The sequence below is a fragment of the Scyliorhinus canicula genome, chromosome 13 (assembly GCF_902713615.1).
Source record: "Scyliorhinus canicula chromosome 13, sScyCan1.1, whole genome shotgun sequence".
Classification (NCBI taxonomy): Eukaryota; Metazoa; Chordata; class Chondrichthyes; order Carcharhiniformes; family Scyliorhinidae; genus Scyliorhinus; species Scyliorhinus canicula.
The window spans coordinates 11,355,029-11,372,059 of record NC_052158.1 but is presented as its reverse complement, the minus strand read 5'-3'; the positions used below and the strand labels follow the sequence as shown (position 1 = coordinate 11,372,059).

Here is a 17,031-nt window from a genome sequence, read left to right as displayed (position 1 = left end):
CTGCGTCCATGGCCCTCTTTAGTTTCCTACGGTCTTGGGCCTAGCAGTTGGCATAACAAGCTATGATACAGCCAGATAGAATGCTTTCTATGGTACATCTATAAAAATTGGGAAAGTAAGGGGTGGCATGTGGCACAGTGTTTAGCACTGGGACTGCGGCGCTGATGACCCGGGTTCGAATCCCAGCCCTCGGTCACTGTCCGTGTGGCGTTTGCACATTCTCCCCATGTCTGCGGGGTTTTGCCCCCACAACCCAAAGATGTGCAGGTTGGGTGGATTGGCCATGCTAAATTGCCCCTGAATTGGAAAAAATACAGAATTGGTTCCTGTACTTTAAATTTATTTTTGTTTTAAATTATAAATTGGAAGAGTCAATGTGGCCATGCCCAATTTCTTCAGTTTCCTGAGGAATTATAGGCACTGTTGTGCATTCCTGGCTGTAGCGTCGACATGGGTGGACCAGTACAGATTGTTGGTGATGTGTACATGCAGGTATTTGAAGCTTTCAACCATCACCTCCTTGGCATCATTGAGTTTTTTTGTTTTATAAATTTAGAGTACCCAATTTTTTTTTTCCAATTAAGGGGCAAGTTTTCCGTGGCCAATCCGCCTAGCCTGCACATCTTTTGGGTTGTGGGGGTGAAACACACGCAGACACGGGGAGAATGTGCAAACTCCACACGGACAGTGACCCAGGGCTCGGATTCAAACTCATGTGTTCAGCGCCGTAGGCAACAATGCTAACCACGGTGCCACCATGCTGACCTTGGCATCATTGATACAGACAAGGATGTGTTCAACACTTTGCTGCCTGAAGTTGATGACTAGCTCCTTAGTTTTGCTGACATTGAGAGAGAGATTGTTGTCATTGCATCATGCCTCTAGGTTCTCTATCACATACAACTCATCGTTGTTTGAGATCTGGCCCACTACGGTCATATCAGCAAAGTTGTAGATGGAGTTGGAGCCGAATGTTTCCACATAGTCATGTGTGTACAAAGAGTATAGTAGGGGGCTAAGTACGCAGCCTTGCAGGGCCCTGGTATTGAGGACTATCATGAAGGAGGTATCATTGTGGTCTATGGGTCAGGAAGTCAAGGATCCAGTTACAGAGGGAGGAGCCACTTCCTAGGTTTTGGAGTTTGGATATGAGCTTGGCTGGGATTATGCTGTTGAAGGCGGAGCTGCAGTCAATGAATAGGAGCCTCTGTTGCTGAGATGCTCCAGGGATGAGTGTAGGGCCAGGGAGATATCGTCTGCAGTGGTTGGTTGTGACAGTTTGCTAATTGCAGTGGATCAAGGCAGTCCGGATGTATGGAGCTGATGTGTCTGATGACAAACCTCTCAAAGCACTTCATAATGATCGATGTCAAGGCCACTGGATGGTAGTCATTGGGGATGTCGCCCGGTTCTTCTTTAGCATATGGTTGTCATCTTCTAGAAGTACGGAACCTTGGAACAGAGTAGGGACAGGTTGAAAATGTGCGTGAACACGCACGCCAGTTGGTTCATCCAAGATCTGAGTGCATGACCAGAGACTCCATTTGGACTTGTTGCTTTCCGTGGGTTCACTTTCAAGAAGCCACCCTGACTCCTGAGGCTGTGTCGGTCGGTATGGGTGTGTCCGAGGCTGCTGGGGCAGTTGACAATGGTTTGTTGGCTTCCTACTCGAAAAGAGCATAGAATGCATTGAGTTGATCAGAGAAGGGTGTTCTTTTGCTGGAGATTCTACTCGGCTTTGCTTGGAACCTGTTATAATATTTAAGCTTTACCACAACCGGCGAGAGTCCGTCATTAGCTTGTGACTCTCGCTTAGTCTGGCATTGTCTTTTGGCAGCCCTGATGACTTTGCAGAGGTCGTTCATAGATTTTCTTGTACAGGTCAGGGTCGCCCGTCTTTAATGCTTCTGACCTGGACTTCAGTTAAACCAAGGTTTCCAGTTGGGGAACGCACGTGCTACCTTCTTTGGCCCGCAATCTTCGACACACTTAGTGATGAAGTCTGTGATGGTGGTGACATACTTGTCCAGGTTGACCGTTGACTTCTTGAATCAGGACAAATACACTGACTCCAAGCAGTCATAGAATCATAGAATCCCTACAGCGCAGAAGGAGGCCATTTGGCCCATGAAGTTTGCACTGACCGTCTGAAAGAGCAATCGACTCAGGCCCACCCCCGTGCAATCCCAAAACCCAACCTAACATTTGCACACTAAGGGACAATTTAGCATGGCCAATCAACTTAACCTGCACATCTTTGGAAAGTGGGAGGAAATTAGAGTATTCAGAGGGAACCCACGCAGACATGGGGAAAGTGCAAACTCCACACACACAGTCCAGCAAGGCAGGATTTGAACCCGGGTCCCTAGCGCGTGAGGCAACAGTGCATAACCATTGTGCCACCATGCCGCCCAGTCACATAGATTCTTCCATTGCCTCGGACAAGCATTACACAACCTTCTTAACCTGATTCTCCCGCTTAAGATTCTGCTTGTATGCAGGGAGAAGGAACACTGTCTTGTGGTCCGATTTTCAGCAGTGCAATGTGGGGATGGATTGGTAGGTACCGTTGATGTTTGTGTCACAGTGGTCAAGGATGTTGGAGCCCCTGATGGGACAGGAGAAGTGTTGGTGGGATTTCAGCAGTACATTCTTTAGGTTGGCCTGGTTGAAGTCACCGGCCACGATGAATAAGGCCTCCGGGTATTCTGTTTCAATGTTATTTATAGCGGTGTACAATTCATCTTCTCCTGCGATTTGTGATATCCCGGTAACTAATCTGTTATCAGATTGTCAACCTTTTTCAGGACATGGGGGTTTCCATTCTCTGCCTTTGAATTTCCAAATTACACCTTTATCAGTTATAGAAACGTTATTAATATTTCACTTTGTACATTTTCTCTATCATCAAAAATGCTGAAAACATTTACGTACGTTCTGAAATATAACAGAGAAATTTATTGCATTTTTTTAACATACAGGAGTAATGATGACTCTCTCTCACTCTCAGTATCTGCTGCAGCCCTGACTATTGGAAAGTTCAAAGGCCCTTTACAGTACACAGCGTGGAGAGAAATGATAAACTCCATTAACCCCGGTAAAACTCTTCTATTCATTTTCCTGATTTTAAATCCAGTTGTGACGGGACTAAAGGGTCTCCTCGGTCCCAGATTAAATATTCACTTTGCCGGTTGATAATCCTCGGGAACCTCTCCATTCTCATATTTTACTCTCTGTGGGTTCCTCTGGGTGAGTGTCTGAAGCCATCAGCACCGTGTGTCAAAGCAGTGAAGGGATCTGTATAAGCAGAGGAATAGAGCACCAATCTCAGGATGGGAAATCCAATTTGTAGAGGAGACTGGATTGGTCCCGTCTGTCATTCTGGGGAACATTTTTTATCATCGTTTATCGGGAAGCATTCAGACATTAGAGAGCAAGTGTTAAACGGCAGAGAATCTGGTTGGTGGAATTGGACACCTTCATCAAGAGGAGGGGCTGCAGAAACTGTGAGTCTGCACTGGATAAGGGAGGGAGTGTGGTGATCTTATTGAAATGTTCAAGGTTCAAAACAGAAGGGAGAATGTAAAAATGACACAGTCACAGAGTCCAGATCAAAGTAGGTATAGTTTTAAATCTAGAATAGGGAGTTTGGATTGAGTGAGGTTGATGTTTTGAGTGACTCCATTGATGGAGCAGGTAGTGAACCAGTGAAGCCGCTGCTCACTCTGTGAATTTGCTCAGAGGCCCAGTCCATTTCCGAGGGCTGATCTTCAGAACAATATCACTGTCCACTTTCCCACGGGTTTGCAGTGTGGGAAGATGTTCTGTGGTTTGTGAGGAGGGGACAGGAGACAGGAAATCCTCCTCTGAGTCTGGTGAGGGAGGTGGGGGTGACATGAATATACAGCGGGGGTGAGAGAGGGAAAAGAGCGGTGAGCAGCAGTAAGAAAAATCTCATCTCCTGGTCACAGAGAAATCATTACAAAATAGGGGAAAAATAGACCTTGAACTTATAAACTGCTCTCATCTCCGCAGCGTGACCCAAAATGCTTCCGAACCAGTGGAATATTGTTGAGGAACAGTCGCTGTTGTAATGTAGGGAATGAGAAAACCAATTTGTGAACAGCAAGATCCCAGAAACAGCATTGTGAAAATGATGAAGTTTTGTGTTTGATGATGTTGTTTGTGGTATAAATATTGGTCAGGTCACGGAGAAAATGAACTCCTAATATAATTTTGGATGTGTGTTCTGGCAGTCACTTTCAGACCAGTGATAAATAATAATAATCTTTATTAGTGTCACAATAACACTGCAATGAACGTACTGTGAAAATCCCAAAGTCGCCTCACTATGGCGCCTGCTCGGGTACACTGAGGGAGAATTCAGAAGATTAGACCATTCTACAGGCTGTTCCTCTGGGTGGGGCATCACCATCCAGTGGAGGATCAAGATTGCATTGACTCACCATCTGAATCAAATGTCTCCAGTTTTGTTGACAATGAGGCTTCTTCTTGTGTTGAGTGTGGGAACACTGGATACCTGCAGCTGCTACATAACCCAGGCAGAGGGTTTGGTAATATTAATGGGAGTTGAGTAGTAAGTATAGTGTGTGATTTTGATCTCCATTTCTGTGCAAATTTTGAGGATTCTGAAATGTAAATCACTCCAAATAGTTTATGTGGAGAGTGTCAAATTTGCCTGAAGAATCTGGGTCATTGCCTATGAGGCAGGATTGGATTTGGACCAGCAAACGGCAGGTCAGAATGACCTTGAAGGTGGATGGTAAGGGAGCAATCCCCACCCTCCCTCCAGCTTTGTTATCAGGAGAAGCCAGGGTCACCTTGTCCACACTGGGCAGCCCAGACTTTGTTGGATCTGTGGAAAATCAGGCCTGTTCGCACATTGTTATTTACGTTATTTCGCTTAATTTACTCAATTCATTAACTTAGCATCATTCCCATGTTCACCACACCACATTCCCGCCTGTCTCCCGTGTGCCCCTGACAGAGACCTTGAACATCTGTAGTTGCAGGCAACTGGGTTGGAGGGGCGGGGAGGGGGTGGTGGCGGGGGAGGGGGGGAGCATAGACACCCAACGTGAAATGACCCAACGCGACAGAGAGAGACAGAGACAGAGAGAGACAGAGAGATAGAGAGACAGAGAGAGAAAAGCCCTCAGACAACATGCCACCCCCCCCCCCCCCACACCCCCACACCCCCAGCGATGTTGGTCACAGTCCTCAGCAGCCATGCTGGGTTCTCGACCGCTGACACCACACCTGTCCCGCGCGGTCGGGAATTCGGCCCCTTGGGGGTGAAGCATTGTGGGAGGGCCTTGCAATGACGCGCCAACGTCAACATGTGGAACGGGAGAGAGAGGAATTAGAAATTGGTGACATTTCACTGCTTAACATGGACAACAGAATTCTGCCCAAGGTCATCAATCGAGTCAAGTCTGCTCTAGAGTTGGTGATCTACTTTGATCAGACCTCTGCTGTGTCCGGAAGGAAGATCTCTGATAGCCTTGTGCTCCTCAGGGATACAATCACCTATATGTGGGTCAGGATGTAGACACCTGCCTCATCAGCTTGGACCAGGCGAAGGCCTTTAACAGAATATCACACACACACATGGTCAATATGCTCTCCAAAATGAAGTTTGAGGAGCAAATCTGCAAATGGATCCAACTGCTCTCTCCAAACGAAAATACCACAATTTCAATCAATGTGTTGAAACTGAAAAACTTTCCCGTTAAATCTGGAGTCAGACAGGGCTGTGTTCTCTCTCCGATCTTGTACCTGTGCTGTCACCTCCTGTTAAATTCCTGTTCAGATTTTTAAGCCCCAATTCAAAATCCCCAATCTTGATCCCTCTGTATTTATAATTGTTCTCTGACCTTACATTCTTCTACAAAGTCTTCCAGAAATGATCACTTCTGAAATAAATGTCCAATTTTTCTGCACGTGGATGTTTGAACCACAGCAACCAGATTTTCATCCCGACCACAGCCCAGAATGGTCCCAATAAATGACACACATAACGAGTATAATCCATCATCCCTCCTCATCCCTCTGAACCTCTCTGCAAACATTGACATGGTCAACACCACCATTCTCCTCCAAACTATCCATTGTCCGACTCTGTTGCTCTGTCTGTATTTGGTTCCACACTTGCCGATTCTATCACAGCCAGAGTATCTCCAGCAATAGTTTCACTTCTCACCTCCATACTGCTCCCTAGGAGACTCTCACACATTTTATCCTTGATCACCTCCTTTCCTGATCTACTTGCTGCCACTTAGTAACCTCACCCACAGAAAGAGGGACAGTTTTCAGATAACTCTAGTTCTACCTCTCCATTACCTCTGTTAACCCCCCACTGCCAGTGTCTTGTCAGCTTATCTGCAGCTCTAACAACACTAAAGAAGTTCAACACCATCCAGGACAAAGCAGCCCGTTTGATCGCTCCCCCTTCCACAAACATGAAGTCCCTCTAACAAGGACAAACAAAGTCAGCTGAGTGTACCATCTACAAGATGCACAGCAGAAACTCACCAAGGCTTCTTAGGCAGCACTTTCCAAACCCACAACCGCTACCATCTAGGAGGACAAGAGCAGCAGATACCTGGACACACCACCACCTGGAAGTTCCCCTCTCAGCCACACACTGTGCTGACTTGGAAATATATCGCCATTCCTTCATTGTCACTGGGTCAAAATCCTGGAACTCTCTCCCTAACAGCACTGTGGGTGTACCTACACCACATAGACTGCAGAGGTTTAAGAAAGTAACTCACCATCACTGTCTCCCACCCCTGCTTTCTCCACACCCACAGCCTATTTAGACCCTTCCCCTCTCCATTCCTCTATTCCTCTCCCCTTCTGCTCCCTAATTCTCTCTGCCCTCCCACTCATCCAGAAGTTGCTGCCAGCCACCTCCCCTTTCGCTGCAGTTTTCTCCCTCACCTCCCATTCCTCTGCCCTCTCTCCCCTCCATCTACACCCCTTCGGCCCACCACCCACAGCTCTCTCCTCGCCATCTCACACATGCTCTTCTCCCTGTACATCCTCTGTCCCACTGTCTTCCCTTCCCTCGTCCCATCCCATCCCTCTCCCCATTCTGCTGTTCCACACCCCTCAATCCCACATTCTCTCTCCTACCCCTCCCACACACTGATCCCCACGGACCTCCTTCCTTCACTTCCAGTTGTTGGCAGCAGCTCAGCTGAGGAGCTGGGACTGTGGGACTGATGGGGCCAGGGGTGAGGGGATGGGGTGGGGAGGGGGGGGGGGGGGGGATGGGGTGGGGGGGGGGTGGTGGGGGGATGGGGGAGATGTGGGGTGGATGACGGCACCTGGCAGTGCCAGTCCTCGAGGTCCGCTCTGGTCTCGACCAGGGTCTGCAAGCTGGTGGCTGGAAAGCACAGGAGGTGGATATCTCCCTCTGGGACTGCACCACATCACCCATTGACTGTGCCACCACCTTCTGGGTTTGTGCCACTTCAGCCAGTGACTGAGCCATCTCCCTCTGGGACTGGGCCACCTCCCTCTGTGTCTGCGTCACATTGGCCAGTGACTGGTCAATGCTGCTGACGTTCCCAGCCATGGCCTGCAGTGACTGGGCCATGCTCAGGAACGCCGCTGCAATTTCCAGGTGGCTCTGGGACATGGTCGCCTGTGGGGCAGCAAACCGTCCTGGGCCTCGGCCAGCGCCTACACAGAATGCCCCAGGCCTTGGGCATGCCGATCCTTAGATGGAAGCTTTGCCCCCAATGCCTCCACCGCGGTGTTGGCCTGGGTGACACGCATGGTCGGCACCACCTCCTGCTCCTGCTCGCGGTTGGACTCCTCCACCTGCGCCTGCAGGTGTTGGATGCTCACCGACATCCCCTCATGTAGTCCCTGGCTCTGTGACTGCATCTCCACTATCGATGGGACTGTCGGTTCCAGAAGCAGAAGACCCGTCTGGACGGCCTGGGATCGGCCTGCCCTCTGAAGTGGCGGCGGGGGGGGGGGGGGGGGGGGGGGGGGGGGGGGTGTTTGTTCACACACAAGTCATGGGGAAACGCAACTCAGCGGGGTCTCAGTTCCTCACCCGTGGCCGAACTCCACCTTGGCGACCTCCCTTTCCTCTAGGCAGCCGGCCACTTCCAGGTCCTCTACTCTGCCATGGTGAGGGGCCGCAAGTCTCTTGGTCCCCCACCTGTCTTCACCCACTCCCGGCACTTGTGTGCGGCCTTCTCCTGGGGTGGGGAAGGGCGTGTGTTAGTGCCAGGGGCACAGTGCTGCCGACTAACCCTGGCCACCCTGAGGAGGTTGTGCAGTTTTTTCTGCACTGCCGGCCGGTCCGGACTATGTTGCCCCCGGCGCTGACCGTCTCTGCCACCTGCGCCCAGGCACGGCGAATGGTGTTGGCTGGCAGCCTTCTTCCCGGGCCGGGGTACAGGGTCTCCCTACTCTCCTCCACGGTGTCCAAGAGAGTCTCGAGCTCTGCGTCCGTGAACCTTGGTGCCGCTCCCCTGACAGCCATCTTGTTGGCTGGGATGGTGTGTGGGGGGAGAATTGTTTCTGTGCGGCTGCAGCTTGTCAGCCTCCTGAGTGTCAATCACGGAGCCGGCCAATCCCACACCGTTTTCCATTAGAATCGATTGTGTTCCACGTGGTGCCGGTGCGAGCCCCTTAATAGCAGCAGAATCGGTGCAGGTGCGGCGCCGATGTTTCTGTCGTGAAAGCCCACGGATTCTCCGTTGGTGTGAACGCTTATAGGGCTGGATTCTCCGATTGCCGACGCCAAAATCACGTTCGGCCGGAGAATCCATTTTTACGCTGCAATCAGGGGTGGCGCAGCTTTCCCGATGCTCCGCCCATTCAAACACGGCGGACTCGAGGAGTACGTCCCACGCCATATGGACGCCCTCAGGACGTTACCTGAAGCCCTCCTCCGATGCTCCATCTCCGATGGGCCGAGTCCCCGACGGAGTGGGACACGTGTCCTCACAACTTTCGGGGACCTCGTGTGGCGGCTGCGGACTGTGTCCAGCATCCCACAGTAATGGGGGTGGGGGCAGGGGGAGCCTTTCTGCTGGCGGGGGGGGGGGGGGGGGGGGGGGGCTTCAGTGGGGGTTGGGGGGATTGGTGGAGGCTGGTCCGGGGGGGGTGAGAGGGGTTACGGGCGGCAGGTTTTGGCAGACAGGGTCCGTGCGCAGCCGGCGCCATGTTGTGCAGAGCGGCCGCCGCGTACGCATGCGTGGCCACGGACCCGGCAATTCTGCGTCCGTATTGGCAGGTAAAGCCGGCGGCTTTATGCTGTGAGGCTGTGAGCCCCTCATCGGGCGGAGGATCGGTGCGGGGGAGGCGGCAACTTTTTGGTCGTAAGATCAGACGGATCCTGCGGACAGAGCCGCAGAATCGGAGAATCCAGCCCAGGGTTTTTGGTGTGTGACCGCAAAGATTTCCTGTTAACCATGTTTATCTATTTCTTTTGTTGTTTATTGCAATAAAATATATAAATATACAATTGTTGCTGCAGCAATCCCTAATGCGGTCACATCTGGAGTATTCTGCACCATTTTGGTCTCCATATTTATTAAATTATATAATTACATTAGAAGCAGTTCAGAGAAGGTTCACTCGCCTGATTCCTGGGGTGAAGAGGTTATCTTATGATGAAAGGTTGAGCAGGTTGGGCCGATACCCATTGGGGTTTCGGAGATTGAGAGGTGATCTTATTGAAACATATAAAACGCTGAGGTGACTTGAGAGGGTGGATGCTGAGAGGATGTTTCCCTTGTGGAGGAGTCGAGCATGAAGGGACAGTTTAAAAATGAGGGATCTGACATTTGAGACTGAGATGAGGAGAATTTGTTTGCTGTCAGAGGGTTGTTAGTGTTTGGGATTCTCTTCCCCAGTGAGCAGTGGTGACTGGGTCATGAAATATATTCAATCGGATCAGCCATGATCTTACTGAATGGTGGAGCAGGCTCGAGGGGCCGAATGGCCTCCTCCTGCTCCTAATTCTTGTGTTCTTGTAATGTAATTTATGTCTGGTATCTTACAGACTGGGATTGTGTACAACCTGTGCAGTGACATCGAAACGCTGCTCAGCGGGAATATCACCCGCTCTCTCTCCAGCTCTTTCTCTCCTTCCCTCTGTTCCCTCACCCTCTCTCCCAAAACTTGCTTTTCCCCTCCCACTCTCCTTCTCACAATCTCTCCTCCATCTCTCACATTCTCTCTCACCCCACTATCCTGCTATCTCACTGTGTCCACTCCTGTCCCTCACACTCTGACTGGCTCGGGTCACTCCCTCTTCTCCTCCTTCCTTCCCTCCATCTGCACTTTCCCTCTCCCCTGTTCCTCACAGCCTATTACTCCCACACACGCTCTCTCTCTGCTTCATATCCGCTCTCCTTACCTCTGCCCTTCCCACAATCTCTCGCTCCCTGCCACGCACTCATACTCTCCCCTCTGCTCAATCTAACATCTTTCCCTCCCACTCTCTATCTCCTTTCCCCCTCCCACCCTCTCTCTCAGCCCCTTCCATTCTCTCTTCCGCCTAACCACACTCTCTCTTCCATTTCTCTCCTTCCCTCTTCCTTCATCATTCCGCTATACCTCTCCCTCCACCCTCCCCTCCTCCTGCGCTCTCCCTCCCCCCTCGCATTTCCCCCGTCCCTTCATTTTCTTTCTCATCCCATCTTGTACATTTTCTCCCCCACTCTCTCTCTTACCCTCCCAGTAACCCCCTCCCCCCCACCTTCCTACTGTTGGGAACCTCCCCTCATCTCTTTTTCACACTCTCCAACTTTTGCATTTATTCCTCTGCACTCTCTCTCTCACCCTCACACTCTCCCTGCTAACCTGCTGTCTCTACTCCTCCACCTCAGTCTCTCACACCCTCCTACACTCCCTGTCACTTCCTGTTCTCCCTGCCACACCCTCTATTTCTCAACCCTCTCCCAATCTCTTTGTAATCCGGCTTCCACACTCTCAAACCCTCCAGCTTTCCATCACCCACTTCTGCATCACTTTTACTCCATTCTCACATTCCCTCTCTTCCCGGGCTGTTTAGCTCACAAGGCTAATCGCTGGCTTTGAAAGCAGACCAAGGCAAGCCAGCAGCACGGTTCGATTCCCGTAACAGCCTCCCCGAACAGGCGCCGGAATGTGGCGACTAGGGGCTTTTCACAGTAACTTCATTTGAAGTCTACTCGTGACAATAAGCGATTTTCATTTTCAATTTTCATTTTTCCTTTCCTGCTCTCTCCCTTCACCCACTCCCTGGCTCTGCTGCTCTGATTTCTCTCCTCAGACCCCTCCCCCTCCCTCACTATCCTCTTCCTCACCTACTCCGTTTGCCCCTCTCGACCCCTCCCTCTCTCTTCCCTCCCCCTCCCTCTCTAAATCACTGACTGTGTTATTTTAACTTTCCCCCAGCTCCTGCCTCACTGACTCTGGATCTGAACACAGCGAATCCCCGGCTCATCCTGTCTGAGGACCGGACCAGTGTGAGACTCGGAAGCTCCATATTCTTCCATTATCAGGCAATGTTCAAGCGGCTCCCTGACACCCCGGAGAGGTTTGATCCCTGGCCCTTTGTCCTGGGATCAGAGGGATTCACATCAGGGAGACATTACTGGGAAGTGGAGGTGGGGAAAAAGACTTGGTGGGGTCTGGGAGTGGCCCGAGAGTCTGTGAACAGGAAAGGGGGAAAATCCCCGAGCCCTGAGTCTGGATTCTGGATTGTGGGGCTGGAGCCTGGAAGTGGTTATTTTGCCGCCACCTCCCCCTCTGATACCCCCCTCACCCTGAGTGTGAATCCCGGGAAGATCGGGGTTTTCCTGGACTATGAGGGGAGACAGGTGTCATTTTCCAATGCGGACAACATGTCCCATCTCCACACTTTCACCCACACTTTCACTGAGAGAATCTTTCCCGTCTTCTTTCTGGGATTTAATAACGACGGGAAAAACTCAGCCCCTCTGACAATCTGTTGGATTAAAGATCACTAACAGATCCATCCCATAATTTCACACCATCTCCCTGCCTCCTGCCAGCTGTAAACTGCTGGGTGTGGGTCTCAGTCACAGGGGGTGCAGATGGTTCAAATAGTTCAACTGCCCAACGCTGTTGTTAAACTGGACAAAAAAACGATTTATTTGAAAAAGGTCTGATGTTTTTCTTGATTAAATCAGAGCATGAAAGCAAAATGTATGTTTCATTTTCTGCTGTCTCCAGACTCTAGCGTTTAAACCTGTTTAGGAAATTCCTGCTGTTGTACCTTTAAAACCTCTGAAGTATTCGACCAGTTTACTTACTCAAAAGTTTTGCTAAGTTTGACCCTTATTTGCGCATGAACAAAGGACAAACCAGGTTCACAGTTTAACACAATTTTATTCACAATTCTATTCCTCAAGAAAATATGACTCTGACTCACGGCTGAGCTTTGGGTTTTAGCCGCACTTAGTAAAGGAGGCTGACGGGCTGCGATCACTCGATATTGATGTCTTCTCTGGGTTCTAGACCCAGGGCCCTTTCTTCTTGCGATGGTTGTGCCTGGGCAACTGCCAGGTTATTGCTCAAGATCTGTTCGCTGCTGCTTTCTTATGCTGGGAAGCTTGGATTGAGTCAGATGTATCTGCCCACCACTGGTCTGACCAGCCATCAGCTCATTGAGCAGTCTGATGGCTTCTTTTGTCTGTTCTTCGTCCTGCTGCAAAGTTGATCACCTGTGTCTGGAAGTTCGTTCCATATTCATAGACTTGGAGTTGGTAATGAAAATCCATATAGCAGCAACAGGTTTAATAATAATAATCACTTATTGTCAATGTGAAGTTACCGTCAAAATCCCGTACTCGCCACATTCCGGCGCCTGTTTGGAGAGGCCGCGAACCCGCGCTGCTGGCATTGTTCTGCATTGCAAGCCAGCTCTTTAGCCCACTGTGCTAAACCAGCCCCTTGTGCCTTGATTTGGGTGCTTTTGCTGATGGCCAGTATCGTTTCCAGCCAGGGTCTCATGAGACAGTTTCTGTTCCTGGCCTATGTGTATCTTCTCAGCCTGTTTTCAGTGCCACACTGCCCTGTACAAACGTATTGATTTTCACCCTGAAGTGAAGCGAATGCTTCCACTGGCCCCTCATCCCTCAGCACCGAGGGTTGGTTCTGAATGGACAGCGGCATCTACCTCCTGTTTCAGATGGGAAACCGTGTCGGAGATTACACAGCCCGTCCTGTCCATGCCAGCTCTTTGAAAAGCTGTCCAGCTGGCCCTACAATAATGTTGACCTTCAAATATCCTTTCAATTCCCTTTAAAAGTTACTGTTGAAGCTGCTACCCCCTCCTTCAAACAGAGTTTTACAGATTATAACTTGCTGCATATTCCACCCTCTTCATATCTCCTCTGCTTCTGTTGTCAAGTCTGTCTGTTTGCTTAAAATAGTGCATCTCAGTGAAGGATGTCTCTAAACACATCAAGCAGTAATCTGGAACACTTTTTTTTTCAAAAAATATACTTTATTCATAAAATTTATCATAAACTTTACAGAGCATTTCAAATTGTCTTGACTGTACATTTCCATCTGAGTTACATTCATTTGTCTTCAATTCAATTGGGATAACGTTATACACGTATCCTACTTTAAGTTACAGTTCTTTCTTAAATATTTACATTGCTTTGTTTCTTTCATACATTGTGGTATTGAAGACTCGGACCGAGGGGCTTTACACTGTTACCAACCCCTCGGTGTACATTTGTTGGTAAGACCTTACACTGTGGTCTTTCCCCATTGCGCCTTGGCAGCAGCTGCCCCAAGCTTGAGTGCGTCCCTCAGCACGTAGTCCTGGACCTTGGAATGTGCCAGTCTGCAACACTCGGTCGAGGACAGTTCTTTGCACTGGAAGATCAGCAAGTTTCGGGCAGACCAAAGAGCGTCTTTCACCGAGTTGATGACCTTCCAGCAGCAGTTGATATTTGTCTCGGTGTGTGTCCCTGGAAACAGTCCGTAGAGCACAGAGTCCTGTGTTACTGAGCTGCTCGGGATGAACCTTGACAGATACCACTGCATCTCACTCCAGACCTTCTTTGCAAAGGCACATTCCACAAGGAGGTGTGTGACCGTTTCATCTCCCCCACAGCCACTCCGAGGGCAGCGTGCAACAGTGCTGAGCCTTCGGGTGTACATGAAGAATCTGACAGGGAGGGCCCTTCTCACCACCAGCCAAGCTAGGTCTTGGTGCTTGTTTGAAAGTTCTGGTGATGAGGCGTTCTGCCAGATGACTCTGACAGTCTGCTCAGGGAACCATCCAACGTCCTCCACAGTCTCCTTTTCCCTGAGAGCCTCGAGGACATTACGTGCTGACCACTGCTTCATTGCTTTGTGGTCAAAGGTGTTTTTCTTCAAAAACTTTTCCATGAAGGACAGGTGGTACGGCACGGTCCAACTGCTTGGAGCGTTCCGCGGCAATGAGGCCAGGCCCATCCTTCGCAACACCGGGGACAGGTAGAACCTCAGTATGTAGTGACACTTGGTGTTTGCATACCCGGGGTCTACGCACAGCTTGATGCAACTGCACACAGGATGAGGGCGGCGTTGGGTACGTTCCTCCCTCCTTTATCTAGAGGCTTGTACATTATGTCTCTTCGGACCCGGTCCATCTTGGATCTCCAAATGAATTTGAAGATGGCCCGGGTGACTGTTGCGGCGTAGGTCCAAGTGATGGGCCAGACCTGCGCCACGTACAGTAACACCGAGAGTACCTCACACCTGATGACCAGGGTTTTGCCCGCAATGGAGAGGGAGCGTTGCTCCCACCAGCCCAGTTTCTGTTTTACTTTAGCAATGCATTCCTCCCAGTTTTTTGTGCATGCCCCTGCCGCTCCGAACCATATCCCCAGCACCTTCAGGTAATCTGTCCTGATCGTGAAGGGGACAAAGGACCGGTCGGCCCAGTTTCCAAAGAACATGGCCTCGCTCTTGCCGCGGTTTACCTTGGCTCCTGAGGCCAGTTCAAACTGGTTGCAGGTGTCCAAGAGCCTGCGTACAGACGCGGGATCCGAGCAGAAGACGGCGACGTCGTCCATGTACAGGGAGGCTTTGACTTGCACGCCTCCGCTGCCTGGGATCGTCACTCCTCTCATACCCGGATCCTTCCTGATGGACTTGGCAAAAGGTTCTGTGCAGCACTCAAACAGGGCCGAGGAAAGAGGGCAGCCTCTGGAACACTTTTTTTTCAAAAAATATACTTTATTCATAAAATTTATCATAATCTTTACAGAACATTTCAAATTGCCTTGACTGTACATTTCCGTCTGAGTTACATTCATTTGTTTTCAATTCAATTGGGATAACGTTACACCCGTATCCTACTATAAGTTACAGTTCTTTCTTAAATATTTACATTACTTTGTTTCTTTCATACATTGCGGTATTGAAAAAAAGAACCCCGGACGGAGGGGTTTACACTGTTTCCAACCCCTCGGTGTACATTTGCTGGTAAGACCTTACACTGTGGTCTTCCCCCATTGCGCCTTGGCAGCAGCTGCCCCAAGCTTGAGTGCGTCCCTCAGCACGTAGTCCTGGACCTTGGAATGTGCCAGTCTGCAACACTCGGTCGAGGACAGTTCTTTGCACTGGAAGATCAGCAGGTTTCGGGCAGACCAAAGAGCGTCTTTCACCGAGCTGATGACCTTCCAGCAGCAGTTGATATTTGTCTCGGTGTGTGTCCCTGGAAACAGTCCGTAGAGCACAGAGTCCAGTGTTACAGAGCTGCTCGGGATGAACCTTGACAGATACCACTGCAGGGTAGCATGGTGGTTAGCATAAATGCTTCACAGCTCCAGGGTCCCAGGTTCGATTCCCGGCTGGGTCACTGTCTGTGTGGAGTCTGCACGTCCGCCCCCTGTGTGCGTGGGTTTCCTCCGGGTGCTCCGGTTTCCTCCCACAGTCCAAAGATGTGCGGGTTAGGTGGATTGGCCATGCTAAATTGCCCGTAGTGTCCTAATAAATGTAAGGTTAAAGGGGGGGTGGGGGGGGTTGTTGGGTTACGGGTATAGGGTGGATATGTGGGTTTGAGTAGGGTGATCATGGCTCGGCACAACATTGAGGGCCGAAGGGCCTGTTCTGTGCTGTACTGTTCTATGTTCTCTATGTTCTATCTCACTCCAGACCTGCTTTGCAAAGGCACATTCTACAAGGAGGTGTGTGACTGTCTCATCTTCCCCACATCCACTCCGAGGGCAGCGTGCAACGGTGCTGAGCCTTCGGGTGTACATGAAGAATCTGACAGGGAGGGCCCTTCTCACCACCAGCCAAGCTAGGTCTTGGTGCTTGTTTGAAAGTTCTGGTGATGAGGCATTCTGCCAGATGACTCTGACAGTCTGCTCAGGGAACCATCCAACGTCCTCCACAGTCTCCTTTTCTCTGAGGGTCTCGAGGACATTACGTGCTGACCACTGCTTCATTACTTTGTGGTCAAAGGTGTTTTTCTTCAAAAAAATTTCCACGAAGGACAGGTGGTACGGCACGGTCCAACTGCTTGGAGCGTTCCGCGGCAATGAGGCCAGGCCCATCCTTCGTAACACCGGGGACAGGTAGAACCTCAGTATGTAGTGACACTTGGTGTTTGCATACCCGGGGTCTACGCACAGCTTGATGCAGTTACACACAAAGGTGGCCATCAGGATGAGGGCGGCATTGGGTACGTTCCTCCCTCCTTTATCTAGAAGCTTGTACATTATGTCTCTTCGGACCCGGTCCATCTTGGATCTCCAAATGAATTTGAAGATGGCCCGGCCTCTGGAACACTTGCACCACCTACTGTTTGGGTACAGCCACTGCAGCCAGATGAAACATCTCTATATTCAGGGTGTTGGGGTATCTGGGAGTTCTCTCTTTCATTCACTGTAGTGGTTGACTGGGACAGATACTTAATTAGAAATGTATATATTATATAAAGCTCCAATGTAATCCACATACCTGGTTTAACTTATTCTCCACTTGTGATTCAATTAGATGTTTTGTTTTATAAATTCC

The 17,031-nt window shown here is 50.2% G+C and overlaps 1 protein-coding gene across 1 annotated transcript in view; it reads left to right on the top strand.

Moving 5' to 3' along the window:
* Window positions 1–17,031, top strand: part of LOC119976479 (nuclear factor 7, brain-like) — a 106,771-nt gene that overhangs the window by 63,221 nt on the left and 26,519 nt on the right. Inside the window, exon 13 of the mRNA XM_038817016.1 lies at window positions 2,982–3,097. Within this exon, the coding sequence (XP_038672944.1) occupies window positions 2,982–3,097 (116 nt within the window). The remainder of the gene's footprint in view (window positions 1–2,981; window positions 3,098–17,031) is intronic.